We start from the raw sequence: 21631 nt of genomic DNA, 5'->3' as shown, positions 1-21631 counted from the left end.
TGTTCCCTTGAGCTCTGTCCTCTCTCCCACCACATTTCTTCTTTATATAATAGCCTCCTCAAATTGTCCAATTATTGACCATTTCACATTCGTCAACTTCCTTCAAATCAGAACTTTCAAGGCTTCTATATGGTCTTACTCTAAATTATTGTTCCCAATAATATGAAAACTAAAACTCAACTCCAAAAGTCTTTCTTTCTTCAAACTTCTGACTTTTGACATATTTGAAAGCTTGGTATCATCCAATTACTGTTTATTTTCATCTCAGTTTTCCAATGAAAAAATAAAATTGTTTCTTGTAATTTTAATTAAAAAACACATTATTTCAGAACTGTAACTATGTGATACGCTGCCACAGGTAGACAAACCAATTAGTACATCTAACAGTTTATTAGCTTGGAAAATATGGGGCAGGATTACGCCCTTGGCAAGGGTGCTTGGTGGGGATGGGCTGGGGCGGTCAGGAAGCCGACTGCCACCCGTGGTCGACTCCGCACCACGATTTCAGTGGGCAGGCCAATTAAAGCCCCGCCCTGTGTGAATCGCGAGCAGCAGTGCTAAGTGCTGCCTGTGCGGGCAGGGGGAGGAGGGAGAGCCGGCCTAGTGCGAACTTCATGCGTGCGCTCAATAGATTGCTTTGGAGCTGCCTCAGGGAGATTGAAGGGCTTTTTAAAAAAATTTAATAAAGACAATAAAAATTTAATAAAACATGTCCCCTCATGTGACTGTCACATGAGATAGGGCATGCTTTAAAGTTTTTATTTAATGTGTATTAGCTTCAGGAAACCTCATCCTGCTCGTGGATGAGGCTTCCTAAAAAGTGTAAAGGCTGCTTGGCCTTTTCACCTGCCCAAACATAAGGCTGGATTGGCAGCGTAAATTTAAAGTTAATGAGGTTGTTAATGGCCTTGATAGGCTTTTCAATTATCGACGGGCGTGCAGCTGACTCTGGCATGCGTCTGCCGAATGAAATATCGTGCGAGTGCGCGATGACGTCAGGACACGTGCCTGGCATCATCGAGCGTCATTTTACGCTTGGGCGTGTCGGGTGTGCATCCACACGCCGAGCGTAATATTCTGCCCATGATCTTGCAAGCATTTTTTGAGTAAGAAACCAAATTTAATAGGTTTAGCCATTCATAAATGAAAATTGAGAAGAGGGAAAAAAAATGAGGCACATAACTCAAGCCCATATGAATTTGTTGGAAACCGCTGGTTTGGGATGACTGTCCAATACCCCATAGTATTATCTTACTGCCCTGGGACTTGAGAACAAGCCTTTCAACGCACCAAAATTTAGCAAAACACAACCACGCAACCTGATAAAATGATGCCACCAACAAAAATGTTCTTTAATTAGGACTACTAACTGTACTTAGCGCTGAAAACTGGATAACTTTCACAAAACTTGACATTGTCTGAAGAAGTCCACAAGCTTAAATCTGTATGACAGTCACTTACTGCTGGAAACTGGAGTCCAATTGTAGATTTAGGTGTTAACTGGCCAGCCATGTGCAAATTGTCATTGGAATCCAAGAATCCAGAAGAACTCAGATAACCATCAGTCTCACAATCAGCTAATCAGAAACAGAGAAAAAAATGAAGATGGTTGGTTTCAATGACATCAATTTTATTCTTCTTGTGTTACATTTTAACAAAGAGTACAATAAATGCTCTGATTACACTTGGATGAATTCCACTGACGCGCTTATCAAAGTATTACCAGCTTTAAAATCCAAATCAGTGGAGCTGAACATGTTACCATTTATGTTGTAACGGTACCAGTGTAAAATTAGTGAAAATCCATAAATCTATAGACTATAATTCTTTGGAAAAGAGGTTTGTAATGGACTGAAAGTATTGTGTTTAGGGAATGCACAATAATATTTCTAACTATATGTGTTTGCAATATCATCAGATTTGCTATGGATTGACCAGGAATTACTAATAATTTGAATTCTGTGATCTATTACTCAGATGGCTTGGCCAATATCAGGAACCCCCATGTGGGAAATTAACAGACAATAGTATCCATTTATGATACAGTAAACGAGTGCACTGATATTCTGCCCTTACTTGGCTTCATAAAAATATACTTAAAAACTTATTTTCTTTTGAAGATGTATTCCTCTGACAGATGGGAAGAGAAAAGTATCCACAAGCAAACACTGTCTTTGGTCTCTTTGTGCCACTTTAATAATAGTGTTGTTTGAAGTTTTCCTGGCAAATATGTTTATGCAATTAATCAGCAAACATGTGTATATATCTGTGGTTTAGAGCCAACTTTCCATCTGCAACTAGAAACTTTCTGTACAGTTAAGGAAACACACAGACAGGACAAGGTATTACCCCTCAAAGGGGGGAAAATTGGAAAATGAAGTAGACTTGTATTAATTCTGTATTAGGGAACCTAACAAAGACTGGAAAATACATGGAAATGAGGGTTAACAGTCAATAATGAAATAAAACACTATGCAATTTGTGCTTAGTAATAAACTCAGAGTTGAGAGAAGCTTAAGCCATCCACTTTTAGGTGCTAAGCACTATTTAGAAATAGAACAACATTGACACAGAGTTATTTCAATGGAATCATATGTTGGCGGTCCATATAACCGTCTGTGCATTGCACTGGTTGTTTGGCGTCCCTGCCCATTCTGAATTTCATTTCCCATATATCCTAGATTGGGCCCACACAGATTTTTATGGTTAGACAGTCTAGGGTTTAGCCATAAGATGAGGCAATTCCAGCCATCATTTTTATTCAGGAGTATAAAATCTGGAGTATAAAATTATTTACTTATTTCAATTCAGTCTTACATGTAGCTGAAGAATAGTTAGTATTTCTATAACGAAAAGTCTGATGCTGATCAGCCTCTGGCTCCTCAGGCTCAGGTGGGAATGGAGGAATCAGCAGGATCTCAGTTAGACCTGTGGTGGCTGTAGGTTTGGAAAGTTGAGTAGCTCCAGCTGCACTCTCTGTTGTGTCCTGAGGCACCTTTAGCTCTTCCAAGAGCTCATAAATCTTCTTCTTTTTCTCCTGCTCTTTTTTCTTCAGTTCCTCTTGCATACGTTGGTTTCTCTCACGTTTTCTCTTGACCTCAGTCACACGATCTTTGATGGCCTTTGCAACCAATTTGTAGTCAGCCTCACACACAAAACCCAAGGTTACCTAACAAAGAGATACACCACACATTCAAAAATGGGAGGACAGCATTTTGCTGAAGAAAAACTAATTTCACATATATACACTTTTGATCTTATGGTACCATGGTAACCTAAAAGTCTCCCCTTGTAGATTATCCATAATCTACAATTTAATGGTGTGATCTCATGTTCTATGTTCACTGCAACAATACTTCTGTTTGAATACAAAATGAAATATTTCTGCGATGATTGTAAGATTATTGGATCGGAGATGTAATAACAATAAAAGAATGATACTGCTCATCTATTCTGTCTTCAATAAATAGATAATATATGTGCATAAATAATTAACAGAAATTGTCTGCACTGTAATTGTTGTTCCCTGAAACTCTAAGATTTATTATGGCCCATAGGCTTGTCCTCAATGAGACAAGTTTCCAGGAATTAAAGCAGACTTTCTTTGTAGATCCTCCAATGGTTTAGTGTGCAGTGTGGCTACAAGATCAAGGTTCGATTCTTGATTTGCATTGAGTCAGTATATCTCAGCTGGGGCATTACAGCAGGTCTCAGTGACCCTGGGTTTGGAAGGGGCAAAAAGAAAATGGCAAGGGTTCCTGATGCTGATATTTGTGCAGTGACACTTGTTAGTAAGGAGCTATTGTGGGTGATAATCAAGCTGGAATCAATTGTGATACATGCCACATTGAGTAGCCTAATGATATAAGCTAAGCTCACAGATAGAGAATGACCTCTCGAGAAAGCAATCAGAGGGCTGTCATTGCCTAAGGAACTGTACCTTTGCAAAGGTTTGTTTCTTAATGAGAGAAAATTGGCAAACTGAATAAAAGCAGATGGCATAGACCAGGGTGGTTTCAGGTTCAATCCTGGGTCAGTGTTGAGTTGGCCTGTGTGTGTGTTAAGTTGATTGCAGTCCCTGAGCTGGCAAAATGGAGATGGACTAGGATTCTATATCCTAATTGATTTCTGGTCATCTCCTATTGGATGAATGCGGTGATTATAACTCCAAGGTTGTATAGAGAGCAATCACTCATCATGTAGGCTTCAAAGCAAGTCATTGACGTTTGTCATCCTAATTAATCATTTACATATGTAGACTTCAAAAATGCAAACAGATTGACAGCCTTGTCAATCTTGATATTGTGAAAGGTAAGAGTCCCATTTCTCCAGAACATTTAATCTTAATGATTTGTTTGCACATCTAAATCAGTATTAATGTAATCCACTAGCTAGAAAAGTAAAATCAACAAGTTATACAGTTGTAGTCTTCCACAAGTTCTAAGCTCTATCTATATAACTGCTGCTCCTTTTTTTTGAGCCAAATTATAACTATCCAAATAGCAGTATGAGCCCCTTCCATCAAGCAACTGCCTCAAAACAAGGGCAGATCCAATAAGCTCACAGGACTTTGGTTCAAGTATGTTTGAAAAAATAAGTAATAAAATTCAGTTTTAGTGTTATACATCAATTTGAACCCGAGTTTATTGATATATAACAAGGGGAGAACTTTTCTTTCCATTGTGGGGGGGGGGGGGGGGGGGGGTGGGTCGTGCAGGAATGGGCGCTGTCTCCAATTGGCCACCCCCGATTGGGGGTGGGGGGGGTGCGCTGCCATTTTACGTGGGCGGCCTAATTAAGGCTCACCCAGTGTGATGTCCACCAGAAAGCGCTATGCATTCCCTGTGTGGGCGGGGGGGTTCCTTCAGCCGGCAGTGTGCTCTTTCGTGCATGCGTGCAAGAGAGCGCACTGATCTCCCTGAGGCTAAGTGCTGCCTCAGGGAGATCTGCTCTGAGTTAAAAATTGTTATTCAATGATAAAAAAATTTCCCTGAAATGTCCCCTCACGTGACACTGTCACATGAGTTGGGAGATGTCCATGACTTTTATTGAAACCTTTATTAAAAATTTAAATACACTCATGAAACCTCATCCCGCCTGTGGATGAGGTTTCATGCTTTTTCTGAAGCCCGCCAGGGCTCCCGGCCTGCCCACCAACCTTAAGGTTGGACGGGCAGGTCCATTAATGACTTTAATTAGTTTCTCAATGGCCTCAATAGGCTGATGACAGGTTGGCAGGCGCGCAGCTGCGCCCCCACCAAGCTGAAAATGGAAATGACGCAGGGTGACGTCCCTGCTTGCCGATCAGAAGATCCTGCCCATGAAATCCTGTATCTGATTCTGGGTTAATAACCTGACTGTGGCTTTCCTTTACAAACCCTTCATTTTGGGGAATTTAGTGTTTATTTCCAATACCACCATTTTCATTCTGTCTGCCTGATTTGATTCTACACATAATATTTGGTCGTTTGGGATTAGTCTCATTGCACAAGTTTCATTTTGGGTGGAACCAACTGCAGAGATGGTTTATAATTTCCTCAATCACTTTTACATCAGAATCGTGCCAAGGTTCATGCTAGTTTCTTGCCAATGGGAATTTAAAATTTTCCAACTGTAATACAACTATAAACACTGTGGCTATAATCAGCTAATAGGGTTAGTTTGTGAACGGAAGTGGTGACCTTTCTGATCCAGGTGGTACACTGGAGAAATTTGCTCACCATTTGCATATTAACAAAAAGTAGAGGCAAACATGTATTGAATTAAGCAGAAGACTGCTAACACGGAGGATTGCTGATAGAGTGAAGATTATTTTTCTGAATTTCTAAAATGCCACCTTAAAGAGGGTTGCTTAACTTAGCTTTGGAGGCCTTGTGGTGCAGTGGATAGTATCCCTGCCTCTGAACCAGAAGCTCCAGGTTCAAGACCCACTCCAGGATTTGATGACTACAGAAGGTGTGTCCATAACACAGCCGAACAGTTTGAGTATCAACTTGTAAATTCTCCCAACACACACCAAAGGCAAGCAGTGAGAGGGAGAGAGATTCCTGGTCAGCCATGTGATGGAAAGAATGTTGAAGCCCCTACCAAGACTATCTATAGCTCCAGGCTACAGCATGCATGTAAAAGTGTATGTTGCCACAGCAACTTAAGCTCCTTGGGGAACTGGTTGGCTACGTGGGCTGGATGGCCAGTGTGGATCAGATTGGTGCCAACAGCACAGGGTTCAATTCCTGTTCCGGCTAGGATGGATTCAGGATCTGCCTCCCTGCCCTACCCTGGTAGAGGTCATGCCATTATGGGTCGGACAGCCTTTAGGCAGTAAGCTCAAGATGAACAATGTAGTTTTCACATCTGCTGCCAAATGTTGATCCTGTTTTCCAAAGAAAGACCAAGGGCAGAATTTTGCCCACCACTGAAGCGGGGCCGGCTGCCATTTTGAGCGGGGCGGGCCAATTAAGGCTCTGAGTTAAAAATTGTTATTCAATGATAAAAAAATTTCCCTGAAATGTCCCCTCACGTGACACTGTCACATGAGTTGGGAGATGTCCATGACTTTTATTGAAACCTTTATTAAAAATTTAAATACCCTCATGAAACCTCATCCCGCCTGTGGATGAGGTTTCATGCTTTTTCTGAAGCCCGCCAGGGCTATGCGCTTCCTGTGCGGCTGGGGGGAGGGAATCCCCAGCTGTCAAAGTACACTCTTTCGTGCATATGAGCGAAAGAGTGCACTTCTCCCTGAGGCAAAGTCCTGCCTCAGGGGGAATACTGACAGCGTCAAAAACATTAAAAATAGAAAAATTTAAAAATTATTAACATGTCCTCCTCATGTGACAATGTCACACGAGATGGGACATTTTAATAAAGAACATGTACACTTTATTCTTTTTACAATACGGACATGAAACTTCATCCCGCCAGTGGATGAAGTTTCATCAATAATCTGGGACTCCTGGCCTGCCCGCCAGCCTTAAGGTTGGACGGGCAGGGTCTTTAATTACTTTAACCAGCCTGCCAATGGCCCCAATTGGCCATTGACAGATTGGCGGGCGGACAGCTGATTTTACTGCCTGCCCGCCTTCCTAAAGATTTAAATGGGGCAGGATGACGTCGGGGATTCCTCCCACCGTCATCCCGCATCATTTTCCCCTCGGTGACCGAGCCCAGCCTCCAAATCGCCGAGGGGAAAATCCTGGCCTAAGGGTGGGATTTTCTGCATCCGCCCATCGCTGGGATCTCCCGGTCTCGCCGCAAGTCAATGGACTTCTGGTTGGGTCGCTGCCTCACCCACGGCGGGTCCTGCCCATGGCAAGGCCGGAAAATCCTGGCCTAAGGGCGGGAGTTTTGGACTTTTGGCTGCTCTCCAAATTTTCTGGTCCAGTCCACGCCGATTCCCACCGCTGGCGGTACCAGAAAATCCCGGCCTAAGATTAGTCATTGTTAGCAGTGTTGGTACATGAAATGAGCACTTAAAAGAGACAATGTATTCTTGTGCAAGTGAAGGCCCAATTATCGGAGTATCTAATTTACTAGTAATGATTACACATCCTAATTTTGCCAAAACATAAATCCTTCTACGTTCATGGAAATTTTAGGACAAAGCAAAAAAAAAAATGTAATAATGGGAGGATCATTTGCTAATTATTCAAGGCTCTTTTTTTCATTGGAACAATTTTAAAAACATTTTGCCCAAGATTCACATTCATGCAAATCCTACAAATAAAACCTACATTTCTTTGAGCTCTGCATGCTGACAATGTAGAAGCGTAAATAGCGGTAACTTTACCATTTCCTGTGCCACCTCTTCTGAAACATCCTTATACAGTTCAAAAAGAAACTCTATAGCTTTGTTGTCTTTATATTTTCCATGGAGTTTCTTTGAATCATCCATGCGGAGCCAAAGTTTTAGGGCAGATTTTGCTCCATCATCTTCCTCTGCGAGCTCTACATGGACCCCAGTGTCCTCTTGAAAGAATGAGTGGTCGAGAAGATCCTGAATGGTGTACCTGCTCAAGAAGAGAATAGGACGCCAAGATTAAGCCAGCTGATGGATCTGCAATTAAATATTTTTCCACATATCTAAGTTTGAACATTACTTGGATATTCAAATGTCTGAATAAACATTGTTGATAGTTTCATGCATTTAACCATCAAGTGACCTCGAAGTAAATAATTCCCATCATGTTCAGATCATGTTTTGCAACTAACATCTCTGCTACTTACCTAACTAATAAAAATAAAAGGTAAAAAAAATTACATCTCAGAATTCTGAAAGTGTAACTGTTACCAGGCATCTCTATGAAGCAAGATTTCAGCAATGGATCAAAGTTATAACTACTTTTACCCAATTCACCCAATTTTAGCAGAATTGTGATCATGAGTCTTGCTCAGCCATAATGAATTCACTTTTTAGGAATACGTTTACAATAGGAATAACAAACAGAGACCCTCTTAATTTATTTCTAATGCTACCACATACACCAACTTGCATTCTTCTCTAGATTCACAATTTGATAGCACCCATGGTTCTGCTGTTATAATTATATGTTTGCAGTTATGCAATTTATAGCCCTCCCTCCCACTTAGATGACCTCTCAGGAAGTACGGGAGGATTCTCATCATCAACTGCTAAAAATAAAATGCTCTGCAAGAAGACTCAGGATTAGAGACCTCATTGTGGTCGGCCCCCTTTTATCTATGCAAAATGGTGGACATGCAGCAAATCAAATCTGTTGGGGATGGGGTGTAGCTTCATATGGTGCATTTTTACTGATGGCTGAAGAGACCAATCCTTGAAAGGCATGTTCTGCAACAAATGAAGCGGTCATCGGGTATCTTTGTGGATTGCTGTTTTCAGACTTGGCGCTTATTGCCAAGCTGCTGAAAATTAGAGATCTTTTTCTAGCAGTGATAATGGGAAGGTGCAGATCAAAGACATTGGAATGGGAAGCAAAAATGGTACATTTCAATTAATCTCCTTGTTCCTTAGATCCGCACACACCAGATTAGTATGCACCAGATTATAAACTTCAACACATTCCTGCTGCTTACATTTCAAAATAGGGATGCAGATAGGATTCAGGCGTAATCAGTTCTAAAGTGGTTGACATGTTTTTCATCTCTTGCTGCACAATAGCCTAGAAATTCCAGTTTGCACCTTTTTTTTTAAGGTGCTGAACTGCCTCCCTAGTTCCCAATACCGCAGGTAGGAAGGGCACACTTATCATGAGCCAGAAATGCACCACCCGCTACGATAATGTAGACAAATAAATTAGCATCTATATCCCATGCCTGAAACAGGAAATGATCCCTTCTCAGATTCAAATAAGGGACCTAACGCATGTTTGAAGCACTCTCCCCCATCTCCGCCCCACCACACGAGTTTGCCATGAACACAACTGGTGCAAGGCAGCCTAACAGCTTGGCTCTGTAGGCTGCAACCAAGAAGCTAAGATCTTAAAATACACTTATCTGAATGTGGAGCTGGCAGGACGGTCCCCCGACCCAACATTTAAGCCACACAGGCTGTTGCCGGCTCGTACCCCTTCCCAATCTCCACCATTATTGCCCTTCCCCCAGTGGCTGCTGCTCCCTTTGACTTTGATCACCTCTGCAACCCCGAGCTCAGCCTTCGTTTACCCCGACTGATCACCATTACCCAGCCACCAGCTCCCCTTCCCTGATTGCAGCCCTTTCCTGACTCGATTTCCCCACCTCCTGATCCAGTCCCCCACACTTCCCAACCCGCCCTACCTTTCCCTCAACATAGTTACCCAGCCCCACCACCCCCAGCTCACTTGTCCCTCCCCTACACAACCGCCCTCCTTTCCTGATGCCATCTCAGCAGCCTGATCTTCTGTTCCAGGTGAGCTACCTCGTGAGGCCTAGTAGGTATGCACTGCCTGATGACAATGAGGCCCAAACTTCCTGGCAATAAATTCCTGACAGTACATGCACCGTGGGCTTATCCAGTCAGATGCATGGACTGCTGTACAAAATCACAGTGATAATAAAAAAAATCAATTTATTTAAAGAAGTCTTGCATTATAACAGAACAATAATATAACAACCCATTGAGAATCACATTACATCTTGGCATTTAGCATCATAGTGTACCAACCAGAAACTGCCTAAACATCTCCCCATATAATGCTGTTACATTTGCTTCCCATCCAAGGAATTAGAAATTTCCTGTATTCCAGCTGGTCCTATGGGATTGGGAGGGACAGTTCATAGATCATAGATGAACTCCCTATCTATTTGTAAGTTTAACTTATGTCACCTAACAAACGATGAGCAGATTCTTACCTCTCATCTTTGTTTTGGCGTATGCATCCTTCAATAATCTCTTTGAGCTCTGGGACTTTTACTTTGTTAAAGCTGGCTGGCTTAACTCCCTACAGAAAAAAATACCAAGCAGTAACCTTTAGTTTAAAACAAAGTGCAATCAAAGTGTAAAGTGTTGAGCGTAGTAATGATTAACTGGGTAAATGTTTTTATGGTATGCATTTAATTACCTCTCAGAAAAAAACAAGTAAACAAGTTCAGTAAGTTTACAAATAAAGTCATATTCCGTCATCACAATTTTATTTCTGTTTGCAATTGCTCATTGTTGGTAATGATGAAGCATTAATTAATTCCCCGCAATTGTTGCAAACTACACGATGAGCACTTACTCTTGTATCCAGACACTACAGACTGATTAGTTTAAACTAAAATCCAATTGGACAAAGCTTTGGTTTGATTAGAAAATTAAATATTTACTTACAGATTTGTGTTTCTCTACCCACTCTGGGTATATATAATTTAGCAGGTGATTATTTAAATAGGCACAGATCTGATGCAGTTGCCAGGAAAGAAACCTAAAATAGAAGCTGACTATAAACCTTACAAATACCAAATGTAACAGCTATACTACTTGCAAATGCTGAATCAAGTGCTGCACTCATAATAATGAAAATGTGCATCGTTCTTCAAATGTCAGGTGTAAAACTGGGGTCAAGCTCTTTACACAGTCTCAGTTTAATCAATCAGATGGAAATGAGTGAATCATGTAACCTCCAAAATTTTCCTACAGAGTAATCTAATCAAGGAGGATTGTGAAACTAGGCTACACTCTTACTGTGTATTGCCCATCAATATCAACTTATTCCAGTATGAGCCAGTGTTGGTGGCTTTTAAGAAAATTAAAACAGTCTTAACTGCATTTGCTTCTCAGTAACTCCGACCATATAATGCAAGTACAAATTTTACTAAGGTCAAAGACATTTAATCAGATTAGCATCTAAATAGTTCAGCATCATTAACTAGTGGTACTTTGACTTTGGCCATATACCAGAATCCTTGAAACATCCTTAAACAAAAATGCAGAACAACAACTTACAAAGATATTGGGCCAAAAGATCATTGCATTGCTGAACTAATTGATTCAAAGACATGTTCAGATTCACATGATACCCCTTCCCTCAAAGTGCATGTTGTATAGTCAGAAAAACAAACTTCAGAAAAATTTCCTTTTATTCCCAAATTGACAACAGATGACAACATCAGTCAAGTTGTGCTCCCCAGATGTGTATGAGTCCATAACCAATACTACAGTTGAAACTAATGACTCTTGAGGATCATATGCTGATTATTTTTACAGAGGTTGGAAAGAATAGTTGCCAATATTTAATCAAGAAGAATCAAGGCAGGTATAGCTTTCTCAGGTCTCCTACCCATATTACTCTGAAGTCATTAACCATTCCCCAAAAGCTTCATTAAAGAAGAATTGTAGAGGAAATATTTTCAACAGGAAGTACTCTCCCACTTGTATAAAAATTTCCTACTTTGTATTTTAATTTTGGCATATTAGATGATTTATTTAATATAGTTTCAATCACAGAATGAATCTCTGTCAGGGATTATAATAATTGCTGTAAAGAGGAGTGATTTGGGATTGAGAGGCAAATGGCCCACATATGATTAACAGCACAAAATGGAATTAATATCTTCAATACTGTCCAGTATAGCTATGTAAAATTGATACTCAGAGGGCAAAGCCAGTAAAACTTGGGAAATGACTGGTACTAGTCCGAACTGGAATTCCATTTTAAAGTATACAATACCAGTTCAGACCTGTACCAATCATTTCCCAAGTTTTCCTTTTGAAAAAGCAGTTCTTCTCTGAGGTAAAATTTCCTGGCAATAAATTCCCCAGATTAACCCTATGCTGCAGATCATAATTTTACACTTAATCAGAACTGTCTTTAATAATGGCAAAGATGTGGTTGTTAGTCAGGTTGAGTGTAAAAGCTGGAAAGATAACAGCAGGATTCCACATATCAGCTGGATGAAATAACTGAGCCCTGGGCCTATCACAAAGGCTGCAGTTTACAACATAAAGGGCAGAATCTTCTGGTCAGCGTGTGGGGGTGGACCCCACACGTGAACGCGTGGTGACATCAGGCATGTGTCCCGATGTCACCGCGCATCATTCCGATCTTTAGTTCAGCGGGCGCGCACTGGAGTCGGCTGCCCGCCCGCCGAACTGTCAAAGGCCTATTAAGGCCATTAATAAACTAATTAAAGTAATTGTCAGGGCTGCCCGAAGGTTGGTTGGCAGGTGAAGAGCCCAGGCGGCCTTCGCATTTCTCATGAAACCTCATCCACAGGCGGGATGAGGTTTCATGAAGGTTTTATTAATGCAATAAAAATTTTCATGAAAATTCATAAACGTGCCCCAGCTCATGTGACACTGTCACTTGAGGGGACGTCTAAATAATTTATTTTTTCTTTCTCTCAATGTTCTATTATGAAATTAATCTCCCTGAGGCAGCTCTGTGCCTCAGGGAGATTTCTGCACTCTTTCTCCCTCCTCCCCCGGCCTGCACAGGGAGCATTGAGCGCAACTGGGTGCCCGTCACACTGGGCAGGCCTTAATAGGCATGGACTGGGTTGTCAGGGGGTGAGGTGGGGGTGGGGTTGGTCAGCAAGTCAGCAAGGGGAGCAAAGCCCACGGTTGGAGCTTTAGTTCTTTTTCCTGAAGGGTGTTACATATATTCAGCATGCACCCTGCCCGCATGCTTAACACTACAACTTTCTAAGTTAAACATCACTTGCCACGGGTCCGAGCCCCTAGTGCATTAGGTTCATTGGTAGTAATCGAGCATCGTCTGCAGTCCTGACTCTCGCACATATCTTATCATTGCAAACTTTGGGATAATTCCCCCAAAACCCGCATCTGGATTATTAGTGAAAATAACCACCAATGATTCTAACACCGATTCCTACAGGATACCATTGGTGACTGGTCTCCAGTCATATCTATGTCTATCTTCAAATGCTTTGTGTCTATGGGGTTTCAGTCAATTCTCAGATCCAGCACAGCAGATTGCTACTAATACCTGAAGTTTTAGCCTAGCAGAGAAGCTTCTTGTGCGGTACTTTATCTAAAGCTTTAAAAAGTCGAGGTAGACAATGGCAGATCTAGCACTCACTATCTCAGTGGCTTCTTCAAAAATACAATTATAGAGTTACATAATTGTTACAGCGCAGAAGGAGGCCATTCGGCCCATCGTGTCTGCACTGGCTCTCCGAATGAGCATTTCCACTAGTGCCATTCTCCTACCTTTTCTCCTTAACCTTGTGCATTCTTTTTTAGATAACAACCTAATTCCCTTTAGGACGCTTTGTTTGAACCTGTCTCCACCACACTCTCAGGCTCCTATTTATTCTGCCCAGACCCATCATGATTTTGAATACCTCTATCAAATCTCCTCCCAGCCTTCTTTTCTCCTAACTTCAAAATTAGTCAGAAAAGACCTCGTCCTGAAGCCACATTGCCACAGCAAGAAAAGTCATTCTCTGTCTGAATAGTCACATGGCGAATCTCTAATGATTCCTTTAGGCATCACTCCCATTACTGAATAATGATCCTATAGATCCACCTTATTTGACTTTTTAAAGATGAGAACAACATTAAGGCAACAGTCCCTGACTCCAGTGAGCTACTAAAGATATGGGCAAGAAACTTGCACAGCACATATCTTACATATAATTTGCTTGAGAACCCTAGGATCAGCATCATCTGGGGGCTGACTGCCCCACACATCCTGTGATTCCTAATTCCCTCTAAAATATACCATCTTTCTTGACCTTCCTCAGTTTTATTCAGTCCCTCCTTTCAAGCTTGACCTGAACGATAAGTTAAACAAACGCCTTTCCTTTTTCCGTTCACTTCAAAGCTAGCATTTTGCTTTGGTTTATGGAATGTTTGAATGGTTAACTAACAAGGGAATATTTGGTTTGAAATCATTGACAATGTCGCCATGGGTATGTTTCCATTATGTTCCAGGAAACACGTGTTAACGTTTTCCCTCTTGCACAATACAGCCAAACAGGTTGAAAACAATTTGACTTTTAGCAGGCAGTGAAACAAAACTGATTGCTTAGCACTACTTAGAACTAGGATAATTTAAATAGTATTTGTTGTTTTTAAAGTTGCCCTCACACCTCAGATTGACTCGTGACTATTACTGCATTGGTGACAATGGACAGGAAGTCTTCTGCTGAGAGTTGGTACCGAGTCTGGAGCAAATTCTGGGAGGCCAAGACCCGGGGCTCACTTAAAACTGGGTCTCATCGACATAATGGGTAGAATCTTTCCTATGGCAGGTGGGCTGTTCAGGAGCTGGGGCGGGTGGGCACGGAGCTGATCGCTGGCCGTGATTGGCTGCGCGCCACCATTTTACGCAGGCGGGCCAATTGAGGCTGGCCCAGTGTAACGCACGGTTGCTGGCGCTCAGCGCTACCTGTGCGGTCAGGGGCAGGGGGGTAGAGTCAGGCCTGTGCTCTTTTGTGCATAAGAGCGCAGCAATCTCCCTGAGGCACGGAGCTGCCTCAGGGAGATTAATTTGTGAATAAAACTTGAAAGTAAAAAAATTATCCAAACATGTCCCCTCATGTGACAGTGTCACATGAGCTGGGACATGCTTGTGAATTCAGCAAAACTTATTTAATTATTTTACAAAACCTTCAGGAAATCTCATCCCGCCCGTGGATGAGGTTTCCCGAAAAATGTGAAGGCCACTTGAGCTCGTCACCTGCCCGCCAACCTTAAGGTTGGACGGGCAGTGTTGTTAATGAGGTAAATTACTTTTTTAATGGCCTTAGTAGGCCGTTGACAGTTTGGTGAGCACGCAGCCACCTCTGGCGTGCGCCTGCTGAACGAAATAACGAAATGCCGTGCGATGACATCAGGATGCACGGCTGACATCATCACATGTCATTTTACGCATCGGTGTGTCGGGCTCATCCTCGCACACCAACGGCAATATTCTGACCAATAGATGTAAATTCAAAATCGACTGGCTCGGACTCCAAGTTAGTCCACGGGTAAATCCTGAGGCGGGTAGGGGAGGAAAATGGGACGATATGTCTGGTCCAGCTTCTACCAAAACTGGAAACGGGGTCCACGATCAGGGCTGCTCCAGTAGACCCACTGTTTTCAAGCCTTGCCCCTACAGAACTGATTTCTTGCAATTGTATTTCTGCTTTTTCTCCCTTTATCCAGTCCCTTCCCATCTACATCCGTGATTTTTCAAACTGTATTGGTACCATTTCTCGCTCTTATCCCAAACTGGAAAATTTCATGAATGTTGCTTCAAATTTCTACTTTTCCCTTGTTTCATATGATCCATCTCCAACTCTTCCTTCCCCTTCCTTAACTTCTTTGTCTCCATTTCTGAGGATAGACTCCCACAGCTACTCTCCCGCCAGAACACTTGGGGAGAGATGTAGTCTAAGGGTCTGGCACATATAAGGTTAATAAGGGACTGAGGACAGTACTGCCCGCATTGTGATGTAGGATAGCCCATGATCCACACCCACAGTCAATCTAGTCTTTGAGAGCTATTGTACCAGCAAGTATGGAGACAGCTTCCAGCTTGTACTCTTTACTGTATATTTGTAAATAGAATCAATGAAGACTTACAGTTAACCGATATATGACTACAGACCTTCCCTTTAATTCTTTTCCCAGCTCCCCACTTTCCCTGCTTCTGTGCTTGTTTAAAACATGTTACATCTCTAATTTCCACTTCTGATGAAAGTCAACCTGAAAGATTAACTCTATTTCTCTCCCCACAGATGCTGCCTGGTCTGCTGAGCATTTCCAACATTGTGTTTTTATCCTACTCTTAAATCATATAATGTGCTTTTAATATTAACAACAGGGAGCATTTAGTTCTTGTGCTCCCCCAACATGACATCAATGCTGTGACTCATTGTCATTGTCTCACTTGGAACCACCACTAGGAAAATTACACATGATGATTCCTAATTTAATAGATCATACTAGATGCTGGGCTACAGACTTGGACTCCAGGACTTGACTACTTAACTTCAGTGGAGTAGTAAGGGAATGGCCCATGTTTACAGATGCTACTTTTAGTTGAGATATTGGCCAGGATTTTATGGCCCTTGCCGCGGTGTGTCTGACCCTGGCAAATGCGGTGAGCCATTCAAATTTCCATTCAGTTCAGCGGGACCGCAATATCCTGTCAGGTGGGAGGGACCATAAAATCTTGGCCATTGTCTTGATGCTGCACCTGTCTATTTGAGCGGATGTAACAGGCCCAATAACATTGATCAAAAAAAAGGGGAGTTTTCCCAGCAGTTTGTTCAACATTCTACCCCTCAAATAGGAACATACAAAAAAAACAGATTATCTGGTTGTTTGACACACCGTCATGTACAAATCGCTCCTGCATTTGACTCAACTGCGCATGAAAAACGTATAACTGATTGGGACATACTTTAGGTTGTCCTGAGTGTATATATTTATATAGGGTGCTATATAAATGCAAAGGTTTTTTCCTACTTACTTGGGGAGTAGAAATTTTTGGGAAATATGACATATCAGTAAATACTGTAGCTTGTAAATTGTAAATTGGCTTTCACTCAGGAATGTTATTCTTAACTTAATAAAATTGAAAATAAAATTAAATTTCTACTTACGCTTGTTACTTTTCGATATATCTGGGCTGCATTGTGGCACTCTGAATATGGATATTCTGAGGTGGCCATTTCCAACAAGCACATGCCAAATGCGTAAACATCAACAGCTTCATCATACTTTTCCTCATACATCTCAGGAGCCATAAATTCCGGAGTACCTAAAACAAGGAAAGGTAGGATCCATTGTTATAACGTTAACATGTTTGTTGCACACACCAAAGTTTTCTTTTAAATCCAGTCAATCAACAATTGCGATCGCTAGACTCAATATCAGCCCCAATGTTCTCCTGATACCTCCAGAACTGGCAGTTAATTTTCACCAGAGAGACACTCATTTGAATAACTAAAAATGTCAATAATACTAACACTGAATTAAATCAAAACAATGGAGTATATTATAACCGAGGCCTTTGTTGCTGGCTTGTCTCATGCTGCTACTTTTTCTCTCTCATCTCACTTTCCCAGTTTGTCTTGCTAACTCATACTTTCTTTCCAAGAAGGTAAATGTTGTTGATGGCTTATTTTGATCATTTCAGCTTTCTCTTTCATTGTCGGCGTGACATCAGTCGTCTCAATTTCTCTGCGCCTCTCACCCACTCCAACCTGTCTTTCTGAACTTGCTGCACTCCGTTCTCTCAGGTCCAACCCTGACATTGTCATCAAACCCGCTGACAAGTGTGGTGCTGTTGTTGTCTGGCGCACTGACCTCTACCTCACAGAGGCTGAGCGTCAACTCGCAGACACTTCCTCCTACCTCCCCCTGGACCATGACCTCACCACTGAACATCAAGCCATTGTTTCTAGGACTGTCACTGACTGACCTCATCTCCTCTGGAGATCTTCCCTTCACAGCTTCAAACCTCATAGTCTCCCTGCCTCGGATGGCCCGCTTCCACCTCCTACCCAAAATCCACAAACGGGACTGTCCGGGCGGACCGATTGTGTCAGCCTGTTCCTGCCCCACGGAACTCATTTCTTGCTATCTTGACTTCATTCTCTCTCCCCTTGTCCATTCTCTCTCCCCTTGTCCAGTCTCTTCCCATCTACATCCGTGACTCCTCTGATGCCCTGTATCATATTAACAATTTCCAGTTCCCTGGCCCCAACTGCCTCCTCTTCACCATGGATGTCCAATCCCTCTACACCTCCATCCACCACCAGGATGGTCTGAGGGCTCTCCGCTTCTTCCTCGAACAGAAGCCTGAACAAACCCCATCCACCACCACTCTCCTCCGTCTGGCTGAACTTGTTCTCACTCTGAACAATTTCTCCTTAAACTTGTCTCACTTCCTCCAAATAAAAGGTGTGGCCATGGGTACCCATATGGGTCCCAGTTATGCCTGTTTCTTTAAGAGGTATGTGGAACGTTCCTTGTTCCAGTCCTGCTCCGGACCCCTCCCACAACTCTTTCTCCGGTACATCGATGATTGCTTTGGTGCCGCTTCATGCTCTCCTGTGGACCTGGAAAAATTTATTAATTTTGCTTCCAATTTCCACCCCTCCATCATTTTCATATGGTCCATCTCTGACAATTCCGTCCCCTTCCTTGACACCTCTATCTCAATTTCTGGTGATAGACTGTCCACCAATATTCATTACAAGCCTACCGACTCCCACAGCTACCTCAACTACAGCTCCTCACACGCCGCTTCCTGTAAGGACTCTATCCCATTCTCTCAGTTCCTTCGCCTCCGTTGCATCTGTTCTGATGCCACTTTCCAAACCAGTTCCTCTGACATCTCTTCCTTCTTCCTTAACTGAGGTTTTCCACCCACGGTGGTTGACAGGGCCCTCAACCATGTCCGGCCCATCCCTCATGCATCCGCCCTCAACTCCTTCCTCTCCCTCCCAGAACCATGATAGGGTCCCCTTAGTCCTCAATTATCACCCCACCAGCCTCCGCATTCAAAGGATTATCCTCCGCCATTTCCCCCAACTCCAGCATGATGCCACCACCAAACACACCTTCCCTTCACCCCCCCCCCCACCGGCGGCATTCCGCAGGGATCGTTCCCTCCGGGACACCCTGGTCCACTCCTCCATCACCCCCTACACCTCAACCCTCTCCCATGGCACCTTCCCATGCAACCACAGAAGGTGTTACACCCGCCCCTTTACTTCCTCCCTCCTCACCGTCCAAGGGCGCAAACACTCCTTTCAAGTGAAGCAGTACTTCACTTGCATTTCCCTCAATTTAGTCTACTGTATTCGTTGCTCCCAATGCGGTCTCCTCTACATTGGAGAGACCAAACGCAGACTAGGTGACCGCTTTGTGGAACACCTTCGGTCTGTCCGCAAGCATGACCCAGACCTCTCTGTCGCTTGACATTTCGACACTTCACCCTGCTCTCAAGCCCACATATCCGTCCTTGGCCTGCTGCATTGTTCCAGTGAAGCTCAACGCAAACTGGAGGAACAGTACTTCATCTTCCAATTAGGCACTTTAAAGCCTTCCGGACTGAGTATTGAGTTCAACAACTTTAGATCATGAATTCTCTCCTCCATCCCCACTTTAAAGCCTTCCGGACTGAATATTGAGTTCAACAACTTTAGATCATGAATTCTCTCCTCCATCCCCACCCCCTTTCCGATCCCCCTTTTTCCAAATTTATATTTTAAATATATTTTTCTTTTCCCACCTATTTTTAAATTCATTTCGATCTATCATTTTATCTCCACCTTTTAACCCATTTCGATCCCTTCCCCCCACCCCACCCCCACCAGGGCCATCTGTCACTTGTTTGTCCTGCTTTCTACCCTTAATGTCCCCATTAATACATTCCTAAGATAATATCGCCACTGTCAACACCCCTTTGTCCTTTTGTCCATGACATCTTTGGCAATCTCTTCTTTGCCTCCACTTATCACTGGCCCTCTACCCAGCTCTACCTGTCGCCGCCCCCCCCCTCAACCAGCTTATATTTCACCACATTTCTATATTTCTTTAGTTCTGTTGAAGAGTCATTCGGACTCAAAACGTTAACTGTGTTCTTCTCCGCAGATGCTGCTGAGTTTTTCCAACTATTTTTGTTTTTGTTTCAGATTTCCAGCATTCACAGTATTTTGCTTTTCTCTTGTTCTCTCCTGGTTATCACTGTTGGCTTCTTATGCTCACTCCTGACTTGTTGCTTTTGTGATCTATTGTTTCTTGTCTATCAACCCTCTGCTTTTCATCCATTGAAAGAAGGAAAAAAGACCTGCATTTATATCAAGTCTTTCATGACTACTGGACATCTCAAAACAATTTACAGCCAATGCAATACTGTTTAAAATATAGTTACTGGTGTAATATAGGAGATACACCAGCTAATTTGCACACAGCATGCTCTCACAGGCAGCCATGTGATAGTGACCAGATAATCTCTTTTTGGCGATGTTGATTGAGAGATAAATATTAGCCAGGACACTGGCAATTACTCCCCTGCTCTTCTTCAAAATAGTACATGGGATCTTTTGCAACCAGCTAAGCTGGTGGATAGTGCCTCAGCTTCATATTACATCCAAAAGACAGCACCTCTGACAGTGCAGCACTCACTCAGTGCTACAGTGGAGTGTCGTGGAGTGGGACTGGAACCCATAACATTCTGAATCAGAAGCAAGAGTGAGCCACAGTTGACACTGATGTTGGCTTGATGATGGTGTTTGTGCATCAGTCTTTGCTGATGATGTTTTTGTGTAACATTTAGTCAAAACAGGAACAGTTCTTATCCACACCCCTTAGCAATAGATTAAGCTGTTATGCAACCATAGAACACTGCAGCACAGAAAACAGGCCATTCGGCCCTTCTGGTCTGTGCCAAAATATTATTCCGCTAATCCCATTGACTTGCACCCAGTCCATAACCCTCCACACCTCTCCCATCCATGTATCTATCCAATTTATTCTTAAAACTTAAGAGTGAGCCCGCATTTACCACATCAGATGGCAGCTCGTTCCACACTCTCACCACTCTCTGAGTGAAGAAGCTCCCCCTAATGTTCCCCCTAAACCTTTCCCCTTTCACCCTAAAGCCATGTCCTCTCATGTTTATCTCTCCTAATCTGTGGAAAGTGACTACTCTTATTTACTCTGTCTATACCCCTCATAATTTTGTAAACCTCTATCAAATCTCCCCTCATCCTTCTATGCTCCAAGGAATAAAGTCCTAATCTGTTTAATGTTTTCCTGTAACTCAACTTCTTAAGACCCGGCAACATTCTACTAAATCTTCTCTGCGCTCTTTCAATCTTACTGATATCCTTCCTGTAGTTAGGTGACCAGAACTGCACACAATACTTCAAAGTTGGCCTCACCAATGTCTTATACAACCTCACCATAACATCCCAACTCCTATACTCAATACTTTGATTTATGAAGGCCAGTATGCCAAAAGCTTTCTTTACAACCTTGTCTATCTGTGATGCCACTTTCAGGGAATTATGTATCTGAATATGTTGAATATATGCATATGTTGGCCTTTGCTAAGGAGCATATGTAACAATTTTGAACATTTGGCTTGAATACAGCCTACTGGCACCTGATTGTTTCTTTGTCTCCACATCAAATCCCTCCTAGTACAAGATTTTGTATTAATTCCAAGAAATTTAATACACTTCTAGATCAAGTATAGCACAGACCAAATGTTTACTG

The 21631-nt window shown here is 42.5% G+C and overlaps 1 protein-coding gene across 2 annotated transcripts in view; it reads right to left on the bottom strand.

Annotated features, from left to right (window-relative positions):
- Window positions 1–21631, bottom strand: part of wnk4a (WNK lysine deficient protein kinase 4a) — a 91556-nt gene that overhangs the window by 37208 nt on the left and 32717 nt on the right. The window contains exons 4-8 of one of the 2 annotated variants that reach the window (XM_041217587.1): window positions 17002–17159; window positions 10312–10400; window positions 7790–8012; window positions 2818–3169; window positions 1462–1577 (exon numbers count right to left, since the gene is read on the bottom strand). In XM_041217587.1, the coding sequence (XP_041073521.1) occupies window positions 1462–1577; window positions 2818–3169; window positions 7790–8012; window positions 10312–10400; window positions 17002–17159 (938 nt within the window). The remainder of the gene's footprint in view (window positions 1–1461; window positions 1578–2817; window positions 3170–7789; window positions 8013–10311; window positions 10401–17001; window positions 17160–21631) is intronic. The other variant, XM_041217589.1, reaches the window with a different exon arrangement.

The sequence above is a fragment of the Carcharodon carcharias genome, chromosome 23 (genome assembly GCF_017639515.1).
Source record: "Carcharodon carcharias isolate sCarCar2 chromosome 23, sCarCar2.pri, whole genome shotgun sequence".
In the NCBI taxonomy this organism is placed as follows: domain Eukaryota; kingdom Metazoa; phylum Chordata; class Chondrichthyes; order Lamniformes; family Lamnidae; genus Carcharodon; species Carcharodon carcharias.
Note: the sequence above shows the minus strand (reverse complement) of the source record. Positions and strands in the feature narration are given on the sequence as shown.